The sequence below is a fragment of the Rhodnius prolixus genome, unplaced genomic scaffold (genome assembly GCF_049639745.1).
Source record: "Rhodnius prolixus isolate KJV_2025 unplaced genomic scaffold, Rpr scaffold_2, whole genome shotgun sequence".
Classification (NCBI taxonomy): domain Eukaryota; kingdom Metazoa; phylum Arthropoda; class Insecta; order Hemiptera; family Reduviidae; genus Rhodnius; species Rhodnius prolixus.
The window spans coordinates 58,108,881-58,132,590 of NW_027411592.1; the positions used below are offsets into that span (position 1 = coordinate 58,108,881).

The 23,710-nt window shown below is 34.3% G+C and overlaps 1 protein-coding gene and 1 non-coding gene across 9 annotated transcripts in view; one reads left to right on the forward strand and one right to left on the reverse strand.

The window, feature by feature from the left end:
- Positions 1 to 23,710, forward strand: part of LOC141450059 (band 7 protein AGAP004871) — a 261,143-nt gene that overhangs the window by 147,737 nt on the left and 89,696 nt on the right. For all 8 annotated transcript variants that reach the window (XM_074120089.1, XM_074120091.1, XM_074120087.1 and 5 more), the window contains 2 exons: positions 8,301 to 8,410; positions 22,444 to 22,516. In XM_074120089.1, coding sequence (XP_073976190.1) covers positions 8,301 to 8,410; positions 22,444 to 22,516 — 183 coding nt within the window. The remainder of the gene's footprint in view (positions 1 to 8,300; positions 8,411 to 22,443; positions 22,517 to 23,710) is intronic.
- Positions 1,203 to 1,321, reverse strand: LOC141450558 (5S ribosomal RNA). Its single transcript, XR_012456168.1, has one exon. It is a non-coding gene; the product is annotated as a 5S ribosomal RNA (ribosomal RNA).

The window sequence follows — 23,710 nt, forward strand, 5'->3', positions numbered from 1 at the left end:
GGCGGATAGTTTGTGCGAAGTAGTAACAATAGTGGTATCTCCTTTAATTAGTAACGTATCTCAGTCATTTTTGAAGATCAATTACTTGTATCTCAACGTTTTGTATTCCATTTATGTCCCTTCATCAGCAGCTGCTGTAATGGTGTTCAAAAGCGTAGTAGTAGAATAAAGAATTTGGTCTCCAAAAAAAAAAAAAAAAATACTTTGTCTGGACATTACCAATAAAATTCTTTTCATGATCATTTAAAGCCTCACAATTCAAAGATGCCGAAAGCAAAGTAGCTTTTAATGAGCTTTACTAAAGCTTAAATCATTTTTTGAAGAGCTTAGAAATGAGAACTAATGGTACACTGCGCTGGTGTACTCTCACCAAAATTTGAAGGAAGCTCAGCTTTAACAGTAACAGAAACGTCTGGTAAAGTTGCAAAGCTTTCAAAAAATCCTCAAAACATACAGGTTTTAAGATAGCGCCCCGTTATAATAGCCGGTTAGATTAATCTTTAAACTAGTTTTAAAATTTACATTTTCTAACTATTTAGATAATTAAAATATTTTCCCTATAAAATTTTCCAGTGTTAAATTAATAACTCTGAACTTTAATTTATTTTCTTGCACATAAAAATACTACGAGCACAAACTTTGGTAATATATGAACCAATCGAACAACAGTATTATAGCCTCATAAAATGGGAGCCATTAGGAGCTTTTCTATGTGCAGTATGTATACATAATAAAACTTTATTTTATAGATGGATGCTGTTAACGATCATCTCTTCGCTTACAACATGAAAGTTGTGAAATGATAAAAAAGTTATTATCACTTAAAGTAAAAAAAAAAAAAAAACTAAATCGCTATAAATGGCGTTTTACTAACTTTACTATAACTTTTTAAGTTATACAGTTTATATTTTTGTTATTAAAATAAATAAACAAGCTTAAATGAGGCCACAAGAGAGGGTAGGGATTAGCTTGGTGGTTAGCGTGAACTAGGATACCAAAGTGGAGATCCCCCAGGTTCGAATCCAGTTGCTGGCTCTTGGAATTTTGTTTTTATTTGATATAATCTTATAAATAATTACGAATTATGTAGTTTTTTGCTTCCCTAGAAATACAAATGGATACCAAAGTTACAAGTTTCCGTCCATTAGGGACTCGATATAAAGAGGTGAACGTGAACATATCGGCGGACCCTCTTCAATAGTTGCCAACAGCACGCGGTATTCCCAGGCGGTCACCCATCCAGTTACTAACCACGCCCAATGTTGTTTAACTTCGGTGATCGTACGAGAACCGGTGTATTCAACATGGTATGGCCGTTGGTTAAAAATATATTTTCAAATTCAAAACTTGTACTTATTATAGTGAAATCTCAGTACTGAAAATCGTGGAATAAGAGAAAATATGAAAATGAATAAAGGAAAGCGCCAAAGAAAAGTTTTGTAACCTTTTCCCTTTTCACCTGTTGTAAAAAAGAAGAAAAGATTGACATTCTGTAAAGGTGTCAATCAAATGAGAATGTTATCTCAGATATGGTCCAGCATTAATATCCTAATTCTCCAGCAGAATATGAAAATAGCTCTCTAGAACACCTTTAACATTTTTTACAATCAATATTGATCTAATTTTTCAACTTTAAGAGCCAACAAACTTTTAGGTCATCAACAAAATCCCTAGCCTCTGAAGGATTTTAACTTTCTTTCGCTTTTTAAGAAGTTCTCAGGTAGACTGGAAGTTTTATGAAGGGGATTCCATTATGGCCCTTTTATTCAAGCCCTTTATTACTTTAATCTCAGAGTCTTATATTTTCTTTCTGATATTTACAATATAATTAATTTTTATGGATTACGATAACGTGTTATATTTAAAACTAATATTTTGAAAGAATTAACTGAAGGCAATCCAGTGATCGGTGGAAGTCGATAACTTCAAACGATGTCCTCTTCTATCAAGCAATCCAGGTGATTGCGAGCCTTCAGGAAGGGAAGAATAGCTTGGTGGGATGGATTGTTTATGAAAGTTTGGAATGAAATTGGATTAACCGGGATTTGTGGCTAGGTCAAGAACAAAAAAAAGGGAGATCACTTTTTAGGTCAGTGTGTATTGTGTTGATTGATAGCGTAGAAGTGTTTTAAAAAGGGAGACAATTTTTTAGGTCAGTGTGTATTCTCTGATTGATAACGTAGAAGTGTTTTAAAAAGGGTGACAAGTTTTTAGGTCAGTGTGTATTGTGTTGACTGATGATGTAGAAGTGTTTTAAAAAAAAGGAGATCATTTTTTAGGTCAGTGTGTATTGTTTGATTGATAACGTAGAAGTGTTTTAAAAAGGGAGACAATTTTTTAGGTCAGTGTGTATTGTCTGATTGATGATGTAGAATGTTTTAAAAAGGAGATCATTTTTTAGGTCAGTGTGTATTGTTTGATTGATAACGTAGAAGTGTTTTAAAAAGGGTGACAATTTTTTAGGTCAGTGTGTATTGTCTGATTGATGATGTAGAAGTGTTTTAAAAAGGAGATCATTTTTTAGGTCAGTGTGTATTGTGTTGTTTGATAGCGTAGAAGTGTTTTAAATAAAGGAGATCATTTTTTAGGTCAGTGTGTATTGTGTTGTTTGATAGCGTAGAAGTGTTTTAAAAAAAGGAGATCATTTTTTAGGTCAGTGTGTATTGTTTGATTGATAACGTAGAAGTGTTTTAAAAAGGGTGACAATTTTTTAGGTCATTGTGTATTGTCTGATTGATGACGTAGAAGTGTTTTAAGAAAAGGAGATAATTTTTTAAGTCAGTGTGTATTGTCCGATTGATGATGACTTAGTAGTGTTTAACGATGGTGTGCAGTATTTTCTATTGGAAGGGATTTGATGGGAAGTTAAATTTGGATCGCTTTATTGGACCCCTCAGTTCGAGTCCTTATGTACAGATTGAGGACTGTGTACAGTTTCTTTTTCAGTTCCTTAGACTCAATTTGCATCTTTTAAAGTAAATAAAAAAACTTCTATAATTTCATATCTTAAGAATGGTAAGAGGGAATACCTTGGGAGATATTTGAGTATCGATTCACATTTGTTTGTAGACGAAATCAAATTGATTCCTTGGTTAATCAATCAACTATAAATAGCGTGTCCCATGGTTCTGTCAATAATTGATTCTTTAAATTATAAACTACAGAGGTCAATTACAAAGCTATTTAGTATGCAAACAACTCTAGAATGGTCAAAATAAAAGAACGAAATGAATCAATGATCGAAAATTAGCTTCAACAAAACTAATCGATTGGAAAAATGTTTTTTTGTAAAAATGCACCACACATGCTCCAGTTCAAAGGAAAATCTTTAACAGATTTATTTGTTTGTTTTTCATTTGAAGAATTTTTACACTTGAACTACATGGTACTACAAGTATTTTGTGAGCTGGCTTAACGCCAATGACTTGGACACCAGAACCGGGGCGGCCATCCAACGATGGAAGCCGTAATAGGCCATTAAGACGCTATGGAGCGCTACTGTCTGTCACTCTCTCTCTCTCTCTGGCTTCCAAATGGTCGCTGGCCAACGATATCTCAAGGTGGGTGAGTTGGGGATAGTGAGAGTTTGAAGTAAGTGGCTTGGTTGAGCTGGTGGTTTGGATTTCAAGGAAACAGAATTCGGCTCAGTCGGGTTACGAAGGGTGTGGAATGATAGATAGATAGGGTGCATTCGTTTTGGTGCGTATGATTTTTGGATTTGTAGGTGGATTGAATACGATATTATGTTTGTCCCCTTTTGGCAGCCCTGTATAGTTCCGAGTCCGCACACTCCATTTGGGAGCCAGCTGTTAAATATATTGTCTATTTTTTTGTTATGCAATATCAATTTGGAGCATTTGTTTAACAGCCTTCATTAGTAGCATTCTGTAACGGCAATTTAGTTCAGTTCGTTCAAGACAAGAATGAGGATTCTATGTTGATCGTCTGCCTAGATCAGAGATCGCCAAAGTGGTCTATATAGACCCCCAGGGGTCTATTTAACAAAAGTAGGGAGTCTGAGCCAAAGGGTCGAAGGCAAAACAATTTCGAACCCAATTGCGAACCTTGCAAAGAAACACCAGGCACACCCATCTCATTAATTAATATACAATACTGTGCAATACTGTAGTTACTTTACTTATTTATAATTACTTATTATTTAATAAATAATTAAGGTACTTAAATTTCAACATAACTATTTGTTACACAATATAAAATTACTGTTGTTCATTCTTTTTGGTGACTGATTCATAGTTTCATTAGGATGAAGAAATAAATGCCAGTATTCAGTCGTGATACATTTATTCTGCCGAGCTTTCGATCTAGGGACTAGGTCATCTTCAGGGCTAGTTTACAAAGTAATATTTTACATTACAGGGTTAGTGTGTCTTCTGTTCTAGTCTTGTCATGTTTTGTCTTCTAGTCTTGTCTGTTCATGGACTGGAAGGTTGAAATTAGGTCGAAAGCTCGGCAGAATAAATGTATCACAACTGAAAGGGCAATTATTTTTTCATCCTATATAAAATTACTTTAATAAATGTTTAAAATCATAAAATAAATTGTACAAAACACAGTACCTAATAGATAGTTTTATTTTAATTAACTGAAAATTATTTTTTAATGGGGGTCATAGGAGATTTCGAAAAATTATATAGGGGGGGTCCATGATCAAATAAGTTTGGCGACCCCTGGTCTAGATGGTCACCCAGTTGTCGTACTCGTACTTATGTTAAGGGTAAAAATGGCTCAAAAAGAAGAAGGATTTTTCTGGATTAAGGTGAAGACTAGGTGCTCGGAAAACTGTTTTTCTCTAAATTACGAAAACTTAAATTTAAACAGTACTGTTCTACTACCGGAAATTTAAGATATATATTTCTGGGATGTGATTGATTTCTGGAAAAAGTTCTTTTTGTAATAATATTGAAAGGTTCAAATAAAACTAAGAATTTTCAGTTAAGAAAAGTTGTATTTGATTTTTCTTTGTTCTGGGAAAGTTTATATGCTTCTAAATCTTTGTAGAAGCCTATTTAGTTTTTGTACTAGGTTTGGCCAGAAAGGTTATACGCTGTGACTCATGCTGAATGCCTATTGTGGCGTATTAGCCTATTTAAATTCATATACTAATTAAAAGTGCATAAAAATTTACATATTCGATTGGAAAAGGAAAACTGATGGTAACCATGAATACTGGAAATCAAAACAACTAAATGTTTTCTTTAGCAGATCGATAACAACAATTCGATAGCGTTTCCAAATGAAAAGCGAATATTCTTGCAGTTTGTATTTTATGTGTAAATTACTCTATGCTAAAATTTTCACTGTTTTCCGGTCTACCGCTATTGTTTAAATTATTTTCATGGAAGCAAAATGTTGTTTGTTTTCCATAAAAAGTTCTTTTAGATTGTTAGATTGTATTAGAAGGGAGATTACACCAAAAAAAGGGGAAGGAACGCTGGCAATCCAAAATGCCCATTGTTCCCTGTCCCACCCCTCACCTAATAAGTGACACCGGGGTTTCAAAGCCAATAAATCCGTCTAAGAGCGTCCGAATAGCAGAATAATAAACCAATAAAGCAGTGACAGGACACTAGGGAGCATGGCGACTCAAATCGCCTCAGTGCACTGGAATAAACCTAGAAAGTTCTGGTAAACATTACCAGATGCCCACAATCTCCGGGAGGGAAGCAATTAACCTCCCCGAAGACCGAAGAATCTAGCTTTCAGAATAAACGGGGACATTCCTGTACAAAGTGCTGGACAGTCTCATTGGACTCCACTACAGCCAAAGCACAGATTGGCAACTGGGTAAGGCCACATTTGAGAAAAGATGGTTCGCTAAATTCGCATGTCCACTCAACACCTGACCAATTGGCGGATCCTGCTGAAGCCAACCACAGCCATTTTACAGTCCAATAACAAAGAACAAAAGTTCTTTTTAGTAATATAATTCAAAGTTTTAAGAAAAGTTTTGAGTAACTAGTTAGGGAAAATAGTGTGTGATTTTTTCGCCTGATTTTTGTTCCATTTGTAGCATTTTAAATTAAAAATTAATTAAACTTATTGTGAGGTGATTCACAAATTAAATCGTTTGTGAGAATGTTTACACCAGACTGTTTGCAACCAATCGCTGGACACGATAATGAACACGTGTGCATGTATAATTTGTTGGTTATGTACAGGGGTTGTGATTTAGTAGGAGTACTGGGTTTGAAATTCGCGTTGTAACCATCGTCCACTTCCGTCTAAAATCTAAACCAAATCAATCCTTCATCCTGTACCATAACAACAAGAACGGCCAATAGCTTTACTGTTTTTAATGGATTAGCAACAGGAACTGGTAGCAATGTTACAATAACATTCTGTAGGGTTCTATGTTTGGGTTAAATATAATAGTGACAATTGTCAAGTGCGAGGTTTCAGTGTTATTGAACACATAAGCACATAAATGTATGTAACTAGCATAAAAACACATACAGTTTGCATAAATAATCAATTACATTATACAAAACAATCTATTTACAGTCCATACAAAACAGTATTACTGTTGGTAAAACCTTTGTATATTATAGAAACTACCCCCCCCCCCCCCCATGACACCGTGTTATGTTGAATGTTGTTGCTTCTATGTTGTTTTCCTGGAGTCTAAATGTATCTAAAACAATTCGCACCTCCATTACCACAACTATTCCTTAGTAAATTTACCCATCAAGTCCATCCTTAACACTAGGGTATTAATTGGCCTAGGGGGAGTGTGTAATTTTGTGTGAGATTTAATTTATTGGGATGATTACAGGAATTAGTTACATGGAAATCATTAAAGTTTAAGCGTCCAAGATAATTTAAGGATATAGGTCAATTAATGCAAAACTTAACAGATCAATTTATTGACGTTAGAATTGCAACAGTTGAGTTTGATTTCAATTTAACTTGTTTTTCGAACAATTAAACTGAGATTATTCTAACACTAAAGTGCTAGAATAATGCTAATTTATGATAATTAGAAAACTGATTTAAAAAAATCTAATACTTGAAAGTGATAATTGTTCATTTCTTTAGTAAATTATCTGCCTTTGAATGGATAAATACTAGATTATCACAATTTTATGGTATTATCACCATGACGCCTTGATAGCCGAGCGGTTAAGAGACTAGACCCGCAATACTAAGATGTGTTGTTGGTTTAGTGGGTTCGATTCCAGGTCTAGGTGTCGGATTTTATTTAATGGTTAATATGAAAAATTTATAGTAAAGTATTTTAGGCGGTTAAGAGACTAGACCCGCAATGCTAAGATGTATTGATGGTTTAGTGGGTTCGATTCCAGGTCTAGGTGTCGGATTTTATTTAATGGTTAATATGAGAAATTTTGTAGTAAAGCATGTTAGTCGGTTAAGAGACTAGACCCGCAATGCTAAGATGTATTGTTGGATTAGTAGGTACGATTCCCGGCCTAGCTCCTTACAATTTATTTAATGGTTAATATGAGAAATTTATATGTAGTAAAGTATGTTTGCTAGTCGCCTCCGTCCACGAAACCTAATTTGTGATAGTTGGACGTAGAGCTCGCCTGAAACAATAGGCACTAACTTTACTTCTACTTCTGGATGGTCTACCTATTCTATTGTTCTCCTCCAGGATTCACTTCCAGTTTCCTGCCATAATACATTACCTCCTTAAGGTATCTTACCTTATCCAGTAATCCATTTCCATAACATCTACTCTTATTTGGCTTCTTTTTTTCAAAAAAAAAAGTTGGTCTAGGTTTCTGTGTACTTCATCAGGATCCTCGCGTGCACATCCTCCTCCACTGTCTCCTTGCTTCTATCTTTTGCTTTTCTTCAGGCTCGAACCCAAATATTTGAAAGCTTCTTTTATTTCTTTTCTTCTTCACTTCCAAAAAAACAAATTTCTTTTCCTGACTGTCTTCACTAATTTATCTTCATTGTCCTCTACTTTCATAAACATGAATTCTAATTCTTCCTTATTCTGAGCAATCATTACCTAAATTTCCTTAAAAGAAGTTAGACGACATATATCTTCAATTGGAAAAGAAAAATTAGGAACATCCTGAACATGTTAGAGACAAGCAACATCCCTGTTATTGTTTTCTTTTCCAAACTCAGAAATTTGTAAACCCTTATTATTCTGGGAAACATAACCAAGATTGGATCTACTCTCCTCTCAAGGAGCTGAGGGTTCCCAGTGGGAAAGTTGGCTGTTTGAAATTTCTTTTCAAAGATCGTACCTTTTCAATTCTTGTTAATCAATTTCTTTTTTAATCTCCTGTATTTTCTATTTCCAGCTGATGATGCCGATCCTGGTGATTCTGGAGTCTGTGGTGCAATTCTGACAGGGCTCTCTTGGGTACTGGTCATATGTACTCTGCCATTCTCGTTGTTCGTTTGCTTTAAGGTAAATATATTTGTTTTTTTTCTTCTTATATTTAGTAGTATATCGCTGTTATTTTACCCTGGGTAGCCTATAATCAAGTGGTCCTTATATATAAACTTATATTAGTGTTATGAGTTACCAAAATTTTGTTTATTAATTAATGTAGAATCATTAACTGTTACATTAATGGATAACACTCTCATGAGGTCTGTGTTAAACTTAATTGGAGTGCATTTAAGTTGAAATAAGTATAAAATAGCTTTTTTATTATTATCATTGGAGGACTTAACTCACGCAAAAAAAACTTAATTGATTTCGCAGCTGAAGGGAGGGCTTTTGGTCAGTATAAAATTTGCGCAGAGACCAAAAAAAGACTTTAAAACCCATTAGCAGCTGAATATAATCTTATTTTGGGCGTCATCAATTCCTTTGCAAAGCAACTAACTTCGTTCTAACTTCCGGTTATCACAACAAGTCTACAATATTGTATGCAGGGTGTTCATTTTAAGACGGCTCAAATGCAATGCTCAAAGGCTCCTTTGGTCTTCTCCACTGGTTCGCAAGCCAGGTTGGCCAGGAGGTTATCAACTGCTTTCTCTGTATTTGAGGAGGCGCCTTTGAAGGCACAGTACATGCTGCACAAGCTGCTTAAAGTGTATTATTTGGTAAATTAAGGAATAAGTTTGATCCTTTAAATGAACAAAAAATTTGATCACTTAAATATGTGACCGGAGATTTCCAATTTATTTTTTTCTAGGCTATTTTATGGTGTGTTAAAATTTTCCAACACCTTGAGAATTTTATTGGATAGAAATTTTTCTTAATGAAGTAACTTCAAAACGTGTTTTTCCGCGTGAAAAATCAAAATCTAATGAGAAAATATAATTAGGAGTAAATATTAATTAAATTAATTAACTTCCTAAAATTTGTAGTAGAAATTAACGTAGTATCACAAAGCACGTCTGTTTCCTCCTGTATGATAAACTTTTGATAAGAAACCCTTCTGATGGTATCTTCAAAAAGTTTCTTGATGATTTTAATTAAGTACAGTTCTGTTAATTAAATGTTAGGCGCCACTGTAGCCGAGCGGTTAAGAGACTAGACCCGCAATGCAAAGATGTATTGTTGGTTTAGTGGGTTCGATTCTCCCGGACCTAGGCCTTGGATTTTATTTAATGGTTAATAAAATTTACTGTAAAGTATGTTTGCTAGTCGTCTCCGTCCACGAGACCTAATTGGTAGTTGGACAAAAAGCCCGCCTGAAAAATTAGGCGATTACTTTACTTTTAATTAAATGTTCTTTAATTTCATTAAAGAGAAATGGAAAAAAATTATTGATTTGGCAAAAAAAAACAAAGTGAAATTTAGGTATGCTGATATTAGTAAGTTATATGTATGTGTGTAATGTTATAGATGCTTGCAGCATACGACTGGAGGCAGGTTGGTTGATGGTTTTATGCAAAATATAAGATGAGATGATGTTAGGAGAGATTCTAGTGTTGTAGCCAGCATTTCAAATTCAGACCAAGTAGCGAGTATGTTAACGCCTGGAATTTAACTTATGTTGAATTCCATGTTGAATATGTAGAGCTCGTAGTTATGTTTTTATTTTCTTCTTCTGGTGCATTACAAAATTATGCAGTTACCACCTTTACTCGTACTATGCAAGAGGAAATATTGCAAATATTACGACCGTTTCAAACTATTTAAAATTTATTTGGAAGTTTCCCATATTTAATAAAGTTTGGTTATTACAAATTAATCTGTAAGTATGTAAGTAAGTATGACTGCTGGAAGAGCGAGAGGGTCAGAATAACTTGAAAAAGAAAACAAAAAACATCACCGGAAGTTAAAGCTTCATACCCTTGTTTAGTTGCGCTCTACCGGAACTAGCCATAAACTCTTGGACAAAATAAGCTGACCGTATTTTCCATTTTCTCAAGACATTCTCAGAAAAAAAAATTGACTCTATTGAGAGCCAATAGGCCTTATAGACTCTAAAACATTGGTTTTAGTTAGCATAATTATTTTGCCCATAACTTTTAGTTGAAAGAGAAGTCGGGTGTGGGGACTTCGTTAAAGGGACTCCTTTGTAGGGATAGGGTCTATAACTACTATCCCGGAGTCTTTCTTCTTCTTCCTCTTTCTTTCTTTCTTTTAATTTAGGACCCTTTTGTAGGGGTAGGGTCTATAACTACTATCCCGGAGTCTTTCTTCTTCTTCTTCTTCTTCTTCTTTTTCTTCTTCTTCTTCTTCTTCTTCTTTCTTTCTTTCTTTCTTTCTTTCTTTTAATTTAGGACCCTTTTGTAGGTGTAGGGTCTATAACTACTATCCCAGAGTCTTTCTTCTTCTTCTTCTTCTTCTTCTTTTTCTTCTTCTTCTTCTTCTTCTTCTTTCTTTCTTTCTTTCTTTCTTTCTTTCTTTCTTTCTTTTAATTTAGGACCCTTTTGTAGGGGTAGGGTCTATAACTACTATCCCAGAGTCTTTCTTCTTCTTCTTCTTCTTCTTCTTCTTTTTCTTCTTCTTCTTCTTCTTCTTCTTTCTTTCTTTCTTTCTTTCTTTCTTTCTTTCTTTCTTTTAATTTAGGACCCTTTTGTAGGTGTAGGGTCTATAACTACTATCCCAGAGTCTTTCATCTTCTTCATCTTTCTTTCTTTTAATTTAGGACCATTTTGTAGGAATATGGTCTATAACTATTATCCCATAGTCTTTCCTCTTCTTCATCTTTCTTTCTTTTAATTTAGGACCCTTTTGTTGGTATGGCGTCTATAACTACTATCCCAGAGTCTTTCCTCTTCTTCTTTCTTTCTTTCTTTTAATTTAGGACCCTTTTGTTGGTATGGCGTCTATAACTACTATCCCAGAGTCTTTCCTCTTCTTCTTTCTTTCTTTCTTTTAATTTAGGACCCTTTTGTAGGAATATGGTCTATAACTACTACTCCATAGTCTTTTTTCTTCTTCTTCTTTCTTTCTTTCTTTTAATTTAGGACCCTTTTGTAGGTGTAGGGTCTATAACTACTATCCCAGAGTCTTTCCTCTTCTTCATCTTTCTTTCTTTTAATTTAGGACCCTTTTGTAGGAATATGGTCTATAACTATTATCCCATAGTCTTTCCTCTTCTTCATCTTTCTTTATTTTAATTTAGGACCCTTTTGTTGGTATGGCGTCTATAACTACTATCCCAGAGTCTTTCCTCTTCTTCTTTCTTTCTTTCTTTTAATTTAGGACCCTTTTGTAGGAATATGGTCTATAACTACTACTCCATAGTCTTTTTTCTTCTTCTTCTTCTTCCTTTCTTTCTTTTAATTTAGGACCCTTTTGTAGGTGTCGGGTCTATAACTACAATCCCAGAATCTTTTCTCTTCTTCTTTCTTTCTTTCTTTTAATTTAGGACCCTTTTGTAGGAATATGGTCTATAACTATTATCCCATGGTCTTTCCTCTTCTTCATCTTTCTTTATTTTAATTTAGTACCCTTTTGTAGGAATATGGTCTATAACTATTATCCCATAGTCTTTCCTCTTCTTCATCTTTTTTTCTTTTAATTTAAGCCTCGCCCTGGAGGTCATTGGCGCCCAGCGTTTTATTCACTGTACATCCGGCCTTCGGACAGTTTTCTCTCCTTATAGACTTTCAATGACCATCACCTAACAGCTGTGAGAAGAGAAAAATCTAAAGACGAAACAGCTGGATTTGAACCCGCCTTAGAATCCTTAACCACTGAGATAAATCCCTTCCACCTCCCAAAATTGTGTTTTTTTAAAATTTCAATTTAAATTAAAAAAAAAAAAAATCTAAAGTATCACTTAACTCACAAGAGAAAATTAACTTGCTAAACATTGTTTCACAAAGTGGTGTAAATGGTACTATCTTCCCTCTGCTAACTACTGATGCTCTCTGTATCCCTCTATCCACGAACCCTAGTTCTACGACCTTGAGTTTTACCACTACTAAAAAAAAACGAACGTCCATTAGATTCAAGAGTTACAATGGAAATGTGGGAATCATTCCAGGATGGCAAACAGCCAGAAATCTCAGTGTAGAAGAAAATTCTGAAAGAAGTATCGAGTTTAGATATCGATTAGTAAAATTTTAAGACCGGAAATAGAGAACATTTATCACGCAAGCACTTTAAATAAAGTAAAGCTAAAACTTTAGTTTTTAAGTTAGTTTTAGATGAGTTAAATAAAGGGCTCATTAAAGATAAGTATAATCCTGCTAAAAGTATTTATCGCAATTAGTACATAATATAATTTTAACATTAGATTAAATAATATATTTAATCAATCCTCTTAAATAATCCTAAATAGAACTTTTTACAATTTTAAAACATTACTTTTAAACACGTAATAGTATAATTACGTTATTTTTTATTTACTTTTTTTGTCATAAATGTTTTTTTTATTAAAATAATTAACCCACGAAGTAAACTATATGTTTTTTTTTGGTCTAATTTTCAAATTTTCCACCCCCGATGCTGTATCTTCATTTTTCGCGGAGTTACGGCCAAAAACCCGATTAAGGTTTCATAAGGCCCACTGGTTTTGGCAATGATTATGAAAACAACATAGAAAACTGTGAAAAATGACGTTATCCACGTTTCGATATCTCTAATATTTGTCGAGATATTTAAGATCAAAGCTACAATTTTATCTATTCGTGAACGGTTTTCAATATTAATTTTCCACCAGAAATACACCAGTTTTGGGGTGGTCCTCTGGCTGCAAAAAAAAATGGTTATTTGTCACGCAATGTAAACAAAAAAATAATAATAATTGAAGATTTTAAAAAATGTAGCGTAATGTAATGGTTGCGGGTGAATCTGGATAAATTTGTTTTATCATCAAATAAAAGCAACCATCACATCATTTTAATGTACCCAGTATGCAAGACTTCTTGACCTAAGATTACAGTAAGAATATCTTGCCAGGGATGGGCGGGTGTTGGTCTAATGGTCAAGAGTGTGGCTTTGTAAGTGGGAGATCCCCAGTTCGAATCCAGCGTATGACTACTACACTTTATTAAAAAAACTATTATGATTTATTACGTATTATGAATGACTGCATACGGGGGATTCGAACTGGGGATCACCCACTTTACAAAGCCACGCTCTTGACCACTAGACCAACACTCTGGAACCGCTCTGGATCTGTTCGGGGATTTCCAGCCAATGCTTCCAGTACCCCCACAGAACACAAATGTCTTTCCAATCAATAAAACTCTGGCGAATCTGACGAAATGTTAGAATGAAGCCGCAAGAACCTGCTCAATGCCCAAGTTCCATGCACCTTAATTTCCCTCAAATCTCAATCCTTCCAGTTTACTCAATTTACTGCATTACCAGGAAATCCTCGTAAGACGGTGAAGATGCCGATGGCCTCAGTGCGCACCAAGAATGTGGGTTTTTCTATTAGTGCTACTCTTTCGGAGTTTCACCACTGGGTGAATTCTAACCTCATACTTTTCATGTATTTTTTATACAGCTTCAGCTTGTACCGACTTCACTTTTTTGCAGAAATGAACTGCATTGATGAAAATCGTTTAAAAGGAAATTATCACTAATATAATATCAGTATTATGTCAACTACGATTCAATACTGCGATAACGCTGGTCAAAGTTCCTCTCTTTTCATTGGCAGTTAGCTATATTTTAGTTGGACTATGTGACGTAAACTAGCTAACAATAGTTTATAAGCTTCTGATTACAAAACTTGCTAACTCACTTTCAACCCTCATAACTGCTTGACTTTATCCACAGGAGCGGTTAAGCTTTGTTGTTCATTTAATTTACGGCTTAAGTTAAAGGAGAAGATTTCTTGTAAACCTGGAAGAGAGAGAGAGTGATGGAGTGAGAGAATGTGTGACAAGGAGAGAGTGAGTTGCTTTTCATCCCTCTTCTTCAGTGAACAGAGCCTTGCCCTTCTATAAACACCTTGGCAACTAAATATGACGTAATATTACTTAAGAACAAAAGGTATTTTCTAAATGGCTTGTATAATAAGCCTAAACAAATTAGCAAATCATCTAATTGTCTATTTTATTAAAGGTTTCCATTATACTTAAAGTTTTTCATTACAATTACAAAATCCTATTGTGTCTTTATTTATTTAAAAGTGAACAATGAACGACCAATTAAAAGAGTGAAAAATCCCCTCTTTCATTTCAAAGTAAAACATAATTCATGTCTTAAGTCTCAGACAAACCTAACATTAGATATATATGATATTCTGGTTTTCACACCTCGAAACCTTCGGGTTTGCCTCTAGGATTTACAGTACCCTGGGGTTCACAATAATTTATTGTTCAAGGGATCTGATAACAGAAAAATCTGTTATTGAAATGTTACCAGGATTGTATTGCTTCCTTTTTATTTCTTTTTGATGGATATTCATCGTTACTTTGGTCTTTTGGACTCAAGCTGACATCTCCATCTGTTCCTATCTTGAACATCCAATTCTGTGAGACCTTACCATGGCTTTCGCTATTCCTTCTTCCCACCATCAATTTCACCTTTTCCTTTTTCCATCAATTTCCTAGACAAATACTCTTGGTTATTCTAAAGGAATCATTTCAACTAACTGCAGTTAAATCTCCAAGCAGCATCACTATACCACAATAACTTGAAAGACGATCAATCCTTTATACAACTGTCTTTACTGGTCAGTTTTTAATACCATCTCAATTAGAAAGGATAGAAATTGGGAGAGCAGACTGAAAATGGGAATTACGACTAATTAATAATAAAGTTGGGAAGGTAGGGGGCGCCACCAACACTCAGAATACTAACAGAGATTGGATAGAAAATGATCATTTATTTTTAGATAATTCAGTTGTACAAAAATACACTTAATGTGGTTTAGACCTTACAAAATATATATTAAAAAGACTTACAATTTGGTACCTTACGAGACATACAATTATAATTAGCACGTGCTTCTTATTACAATTTAAGTTCCCTCGCTATTAAAACATTAATTCACACCTTGACACAATAGACATAGACTTCGCGACGTTAATGACCATTAAATATTTATATTAAAGTCTTTAAGGAGACACAGGACAGGGGACCTACACGCCGATGTAGCAGGACGACATCTTGATCATGGCTGGACTTGGCGGCAATATGACATACAAGGTGACACAGACTGCATTTCCGTTGAGTAGACCGAATTACTACTTTCCCCATTAGAAGCCCCCGGGCAACTAGCTCGAACACCCAGGCACAAGCTGGAGCCCCCACTCCTTCCTCTTCACCAGTTCTGCCAACTGGGCAAATGATGCGCTATCAGCGCCAAAAGACAAATTCTAGGCAGGGGCGCCGCACATCCTTTTCGAGGATCGAACACAGCATAACTAAACTTTTTGACTATCTTCTTTTAGTGTTAACTTCTCTGTAATTACTTTTCTCTTCTTAGAAAAAAAAAATACCTTATCTTTAGCTATCCTGAGGAACTATGGAAAGTCTTAAAGAAAAGCTAGACAATTGGACCATTACTTAGCGATTCCATTATTCTGTTCTACTTTCAGAAATGTCAATTGTTTTAGTAGAAATACACTGCAATTACGTATTAAATTTGTAACAGAAAGTGGGGCATAATTACAAAAAAATACATTTTTAAGAAATACAATGAATATATAAAAACCAAAAAATATATAACTTCTAGCAGAAATTACCATTTTCTAAATTTAAGAACAGAAACTCAAAAAAAATTAATACATTTTTGGAAAATCATCTTTTAATATTTAATAAATTTGATAATCGATAAATTTGAGGATTATTTATTTTACAAACTATATAATTAGACAAAAATATTTCTCTTTAATTGTTATTATTGAGTACAATCCGAAAAATTTGTTTTGTCCACTTAAATTGCACACTTAATTGATTACTTGTATCGATACTATATATTTTCCTAAATCTAAATAGATTCTTATTAAATTTATATTTGACAATCAAAGAATCGATTTACTGAAAAAAAAAAAATTAATAAATCATATCTCGAAAAATTTACAAAAATGAAATAAATTAAAATGAGTACTCATTACAAATTAACATCAAGTATAAATAATTAATGTATAAAATTAGTATAAAAAAAACTACAAGTTTTTATGTATATCAATGGTTGCGGAAAAACATATTTACAAATTTAATATTTAAATTTATAGATCAATTATTCAAAAAAATTGTTTTTAAAATTAAAAAATGAAAATAAGGAAAATAATTAACAGAAAGTAGAAACATGTCCCATTTTGGTGTTTTGTTTTTCCAACATTTGTATTCAATTAAATATTAATTAAAAAATTAATAATTTCAATTAAATTGATAATTCAAATGAATTTTCTACAATTGTTAGTAAATTTCCCCAATTGCTTGTTTGCATGGCCGCTGGCGATGTGCGAGTATGTTGAAAGTTAGCATTGGCAAACTCATCCTTTATGCATTATGTCAGAAACGGGAATGATGGACGAGCATATTGGAGCCTTCAGCATGCACGTATGGCCAGTGTAAAACATACAAATTACAATTATCAATATTCTTGTGTACATTATCACTAGATGTAATTTGTTACGAGTAACAACACGACAATTGTATATTATAATATATATTTTTTTGTTTTGTAATGTTTAAACAAGAGGAAATCCATATATTCCCACTTAATTCCAACTCAATTTATTTTCATCGTATCCCATATAATCAGTGAAATTGTTAAAAAAAGTGCCGCCGCGACAAAAAAAAAAAAAAACAAGGTTGAGAATCACTGGTCCAGAGAAATCAATAATTTATTAAAATTGGCCAAAAAAAAAAAATATAAACGGGAATATGGTTCTGGCAAAAAAGAGGAAGACTTTTAATCTATCCTAACGTCTTATTGACTGAGAAACATCAAAGTGATGTGGTTTTTTTTCTTTTTATTAACCCAGGAATTTTTTAAAAGACCCTGATTGCCTGGCCCACACACAAAAAAAAAAAACTAACTTCTTATAAAAGATCAATGCCCACCGCTAGGGCTTTAAAAGGGGGGGGGATTTCTACTTACCCAGATTATTTCTGCTTCATTCAATGCACTTGGTCATTTTCTCCAAAGCGGTATTTACCAATGATAACCGTACAGTTTATTTTGGTTCACGGCTCAATGTTCAAGAAATGATAGAAATATCCTTTGCATTGTTCAATAATCATGTGGATAGATTTGGGTGTCTGTAATCATCACTGTACAAAAGTTTCAAGAGAAATCGTTTGAACGGAAATCAATAACCTAACCTAACCTAACCTAACCTAACCTAACCTAACCTAACCTAAACTAAACTAAACTAAACTAAACTAAACTAAACTAAACTAAACTAAACTAAACTAAACTAACCTAACCTAACCTAACCTAACCTAACCTAAACTAAACTAAACTAAACTAAACTAACCTAACCTAACCTAACCTAACCTAACCTAACCTAAACTAAACTAACCTAAACTAACCTATCCTAACCTAACCTAACCTAACCTAATTCTAATTCTTTTCTGTAATGGTAACTTTGGGGGGGGTGGGTGAATCTTGCAAAAAAGAAAAAAGTAGAAAAGAAAAATTCGTCTAATTAAAGACGCTTTTCAGCCCTAAAATAATTGTAATAATGTGATTACAAATACATTAATCTATCAACTTCCGCTGGAAACTGTTTTTTCCCCAGAAAATTTCGATTAAGGGTGGTGCGGAAGATACGATTTTTTTTTTGAAGTTGTAAATTCATAAATGAATTAAGTTATGACTCAAATTTGAGAAGTTTTTGAAGAGTATTTATGAGTTAGAACATTGAGTATAGTAGTTAGAATAATAAAAAATTCCCTCGGCAAGGGATTAACTCAGTGGTTACCCTTTTTCCTGGATTTCCACGGCGGAGATCCCGATTGCAAATCCAGGCTTCTGGCTCTTAAATTTTTCTTTTCCTAGGAGCTTTTTACTGCACTTTTTTTTTGTTTGGCGTTTATTTTTGCTCCAATCAGCGCGTTGACGCTATAAGTACCAATGATAGAAGTGAATGGTAGTGGATACAAACGATTGGAGAAGTTACCCAGTGGTAACACTCCAAAACATTAGGCTATTAGTCGCTCTCTTCACTTGAGAGGAGATCACGAGGCCACACTGTCTCTTAAGGCGTCTTGTCCGCGGGTTATTAGGAAGAGTTCTTGAAGAAAGATTTTGGAGCTAGAGATTGCAGGCTGAAGTGGAGTTTTTCTGTATCGTGTTTTCAGCAACTTCGGTGATAAAAGGAATGTTAAGGTCAGTGTGTAGTATAGTCCAGGTTGGGAGACATAAAATGGAGCGTTTACTTATAGTTCGAAGTATTTTAGACTGAAGGGACTGAATCCTTTAGAGATATGTGCGTTTGGTTGAACCCCACAGCTCTATTCCATACGTCCCAGATGGGTTTCAGACTTTTTAAAGAAGTATTTATTTGTTTATTGTTTTTGTGGTCTTGTTTGCACATTAACCATTACTTTATATGAGGGCTGGAAAAAAAACCAACATATTGGTATGCACAGTTACTATTGGCTCCTAACGCCTCAATTTACCTATATATTGGTGGAAAACCAGCCCTATCTTTTCCCAATATACAATTTGAGGAATAGCGCAGCCTCTTTCCCTTCTTTCTTCATCATGACTACCACTCTTCTACTACATTTTGCTTCGTGGCTTCCATGAGATAAGCATATCTTGAGCGGTGCGTTCTGACTTATTCCTTCCTAGAACAACACAATGGTCTGTGAGTGTGACTTCGTTATTTGATGTGAGCTTAGAGTGGAGTAATTAGTAGTGTAGTTATGATTAAGAACTAAAATCGCAACTATGGAGTCTCGCTGCATCCTATATTTTTATTTTATTCCCTCTAATGATTTTTATAGAAGTATAAATCAGTCTTTTTGTTGTCCAGAGAGAGTTTTGATCTTTAATCTAAACGTTTTTTAAAGTAGTTGATAGCGTCTGTTTAGTTCTGTTCTTTTAAGTCTAGTGTGAGGGTTCCAAGAAAGTCTTCGGTCCTGAGTAAAGCCCCAAGGTAGCGGGCAACGTTCGCTGCTGGTAGAGGTATTAGGTCAGTTAGGTTATAGAAGACTGGAGGAAGAGTAATGCGACGCGAGGAGTGAAGGTGATGTTTTGAGACTTGCTTTCATTAAGTTTAATAGCTCATCTCTTGAACCACTGTTCTAATGAGGAGAGATGAGATTGCAGACTTCTGTGAGCAGGTAGAGGATCGTGATTAGTAGACAGTAAGGCGGTGTTAGGATGAGTTGGTATGTCTGACGTGTAAATGGAATAAAGAATAGGACCCAGAATGCTGCCCTGTGGAACTCCAGCGTCGATTGGTTTAAGTGCGGAGAAAGAAGATCCTATTTGCACTCCTTCTGCACTTTAAAAAAAAAGAAGAGCTTGGGGCGCCAATAACCTCCAGATGAGGGAGCGCCTTAAATTACCAAACAATAAATCTCAAATTCTCCAGCCAATATGGAAAATTACGAACTTATCTTACTTAATTAGAAAATATAAGTTAACTAGATTTAGCTATATCTTTTATTTTTCCATTTTCTACTTTAGACTAGCTGTAGGAGAGCGTTAAGCATTAACAGGACTAAAGGAGCAGCGAGATGCTGTGATCTCTCCAGCTTCTCGCCAATGGGAGGGAGGGATTGTAACGCTACTAACTTCCATTACTGTAGCCACCCTTTATGAATATCTACGCAAGCACTACGTAACACCACCACTGGAGAATTTTATTTACAACCCACTTAGTTTTCTACAACTTGATATGCTGCTTTTTCGTCAAGAAAACTTACGTATTATGTTACCCATCTTTTCTCTTTACATAATATTTACAACTTTGTCAAGTTGTAGTTTTTCTTTTTCCTCCATTTTTATTTCTTAAGACATAAACAGCTACTTTTAACCACATGAAAGGGACTGTAACTTCTTTTGAAAAGACTAAAGTGCTTGTCAGTGGCGGAAGTCACAAGTGGTTTTTAGATTTAATTTGATTGCCAAATTCAAGTTACATTATTAATCTTTGTTTCAATTTTATATTGTTTATCTTTTTCTTCTTTGACATTATCTCCTGACGTCAGGTACTATCCTGTAATATCAGGAAGAATTGTAAGCACTGGTTAATTAGCTTTATTATAACTGGTTATTACGAAAGGAAGTAGGCTAAATTGTAACAATATAGGCGTGGTATCTCATTGTAAAGTGCAAATAGTTAGATTATCAATAGTGTAAAAGTGCCGTGGCTATAGTGCTTGATTTATAAAGTCGAGCAAGGCCGGATGTGAGACTGAATAAAACCGGAAACTCAATGGAAACAAGCGGAAAATGCATCCCAATTCCGCTGGGAGATTCCACTACAAGCCATAGTTATGCTGTACGTATTCGTCAGTAAATTGAATAAGTTTAAATGCTTACCTCATCTAATTCAGCCAGCAGAAATGTTAGGCTTATCGTGAGGCCAAGTTTAATTGTTTTATTCACCGCAATAGTGGCTATAAGTGGCTAGCCTACTTCGTCTCTTGGCTCATTAATCAAATCAAGTATATTAAATTACAGTTGCTATATAAATTTAGGAGTTATTATATAAATTTAGTGTCTAGATTTTGATGGTTAATATGAGAAGTTTATAGTAAAGTACGTGTTTGCTTGTCGCCTCCGTCTACGACACCTAATTTGTAATAGTTGGATGTAAAGCTCGCCTTGAAAAAATAGACATTACTTTTCTTTCAGTTCTACAATAGTTATTCCTAAAATTTTCCAAATTTCTTTCTGGCAAATCTCAAACAATCTTTTTATCTCTTTATTGAAAAATGCCTAATCCTATTTGTGTATATCGTTGATTTTAACCTTGGCAGCACGCATATATATTATAAATCCCTAACTGGGTTTTAGGACCTTTATTCATCATCAGAGTCAATCAGTTTGCTATCAAGGTTTCGACTTCATTTATGTTTTACGTCTCGCACTATACTTTGCTGGTTGATATTATCCAGTAATGCGAATCTATACACATTTTCAACTATTTATGTAATATTTTAAGATTTGTTTTTTTTTACGTTCATGATCGTAGATTTCTCAACCAATTCTTTCGAATTTCATACACATGCAAAGAAAAAATTCATTCCACAGAAGAAATACGAAGAAATATTTTCATACTGAATAAAACTTACAGTGGAAAAATAACTATGAGTTACCGAGGCGCCATGGTAGCCGAGTGGTTAAGATACTAGACCCGCAATGCTAATATGTATTGTTGGTTTAGTGGGTTCGATTCCCCATGTTTAAGTCTTGGATTTTATTTAATGGTTAATATGAGAAATTTATAGTAAAGTATGTTTGCTAGTCGCCTCCGTCCACGACACCTAATTAGGTAGTTGGACGTAAAGCCCGCCTGTAAAAATAGGCAATTACTTTACTAACTTTACTTTTACTATGAGTTACCAGCTGTTATAACTGTCCTACAAATTCATACGGTTTTCCAATTGTTTACAAAGTTTAAAACTTAGGGAAAATATTTCGAATCATATGGTACCAATTCTGGGCTCTCAGTATAGAGTGAAGTTTTCTCAGTCTTTGAGAAAAATCAGTAAAAAAAAATGAGTTTTTTTTTACCAAAAACAGTTCATAAATTCATTGAAACGCAGATGCTACTGCCTCCGCGAGTATAACAGTATAACTGTACACTGTTACCATTTATACGACAGGAAAAGAAAGTACTTTCGAAATCATTGAGGTACGATTTAAGCAACGATACGACTTAGGCGATTTCCCCCCCCCCCCACTAAGTTTTACTATAGCGAAAGAAATTGCTTTTTTCCCCCGTTTCCGGTATAGATAAATAATCCTTTTCAATTTGTTCAATCGATTGCAAATGAAACATCTTTTATAATTTTTTTCTTTTTTTTATACTATATAAGTTTTGATACATTATTTACTTTTTCAGGCTACTTTTTATGTAATAAATCTGCTTACCTATACATAAACTTAATACTGAACACGTGTAAAAACTGTTTTGCTTTTTCTTTTTTAGGTAGTACAAGAATATGAACGAGCAGTTATCTTCCGCTTAGGGAGGCTGATGTCTGGCGGTGCCAAAGGACCTGGTAATGTGTATTGATTTTCAATTTTTTATTTATTTATATTCATTTCTGATAAATTCAGTATAATGTAATAAAGTATTATTAAACAAAAAAAACAAGTGCAAACAATATTGCTAAATTATTTTAGAGTTTTTTGTTTCAATTCATTTTTAATTGTTTATAGTAATTGCCTATTTTTCCAGGCGAGCTATACGTCTAACTATCACAAATTAGGGGTGGTGGACGGAGGCAACTAGCAAACATACTTTACTATAAATTTCTCATATTAACCATTAAATAAAATCCAAGGCCTAGACACCGGTAATCGTACCCACTAAACCAACAATACATCTTAGCATTGCGGGTCTAGTCTCTTAACCGCCTAACATACTTTACTATAAATTTCTCATATTAACCATTAAATAAAATCCAAGGCCTTAGACCAGGGGAATCGAACCCACTAAACCAACAATACATCTTAGCATTGCGGGTCTAGTCTCTTAACCGCCTAACATACTTTACTATAAATTTCTCATATTAAACCATTAAATAAAATCCAAGGCCTAGACACAGGGGAATCGAACCCACTAAACCAACAATACATCTTAGCATTGCGGGTCTAGTCTCTTAACCGCCTAACCCACTTTACTATAAATTTCTCATATTAACCATTAAATAAAATCCAAGGCCTTAGACCGGGGGAATCGAACCCACTAAACCAACAATACATCTTAGCATTGCGGGTCTAGCCTATTACCGCCTAACATACTTAACTTTAAATTTCTCATATTAAACACATTAAATAAAATTCAAGGCCTAGACACAGGGGAATCGAACCCACTAAACCAACAATACATCTTAGCATTGCGGGTCTAGTCTCTTAACCGCCTAACCCACTTTATTATAAATTTCTCATATTAACCATTAAATAAAATCCAAGGCCTAGACACTGGGGAATCGAACCCACTAAACCAACAATACACCTTAGCATTGCGGGTCTAGTCTCTTAACCGCCTAACATACTTTATTGTAAATTTCTCATATTAACCATGAAATTAAATCCAAGGCCTAGACACAGGGGAATCGAACCCACTAAACCAACAATACATCTTAGCATTGCGGGTCTAGTCTCTTAACTGCCTAACATACTTTACTATAAATTTCTCATATTAAAACCATTAAATAAAATCCAAGGCCTTAGCCTCTCTTAAGATCGGT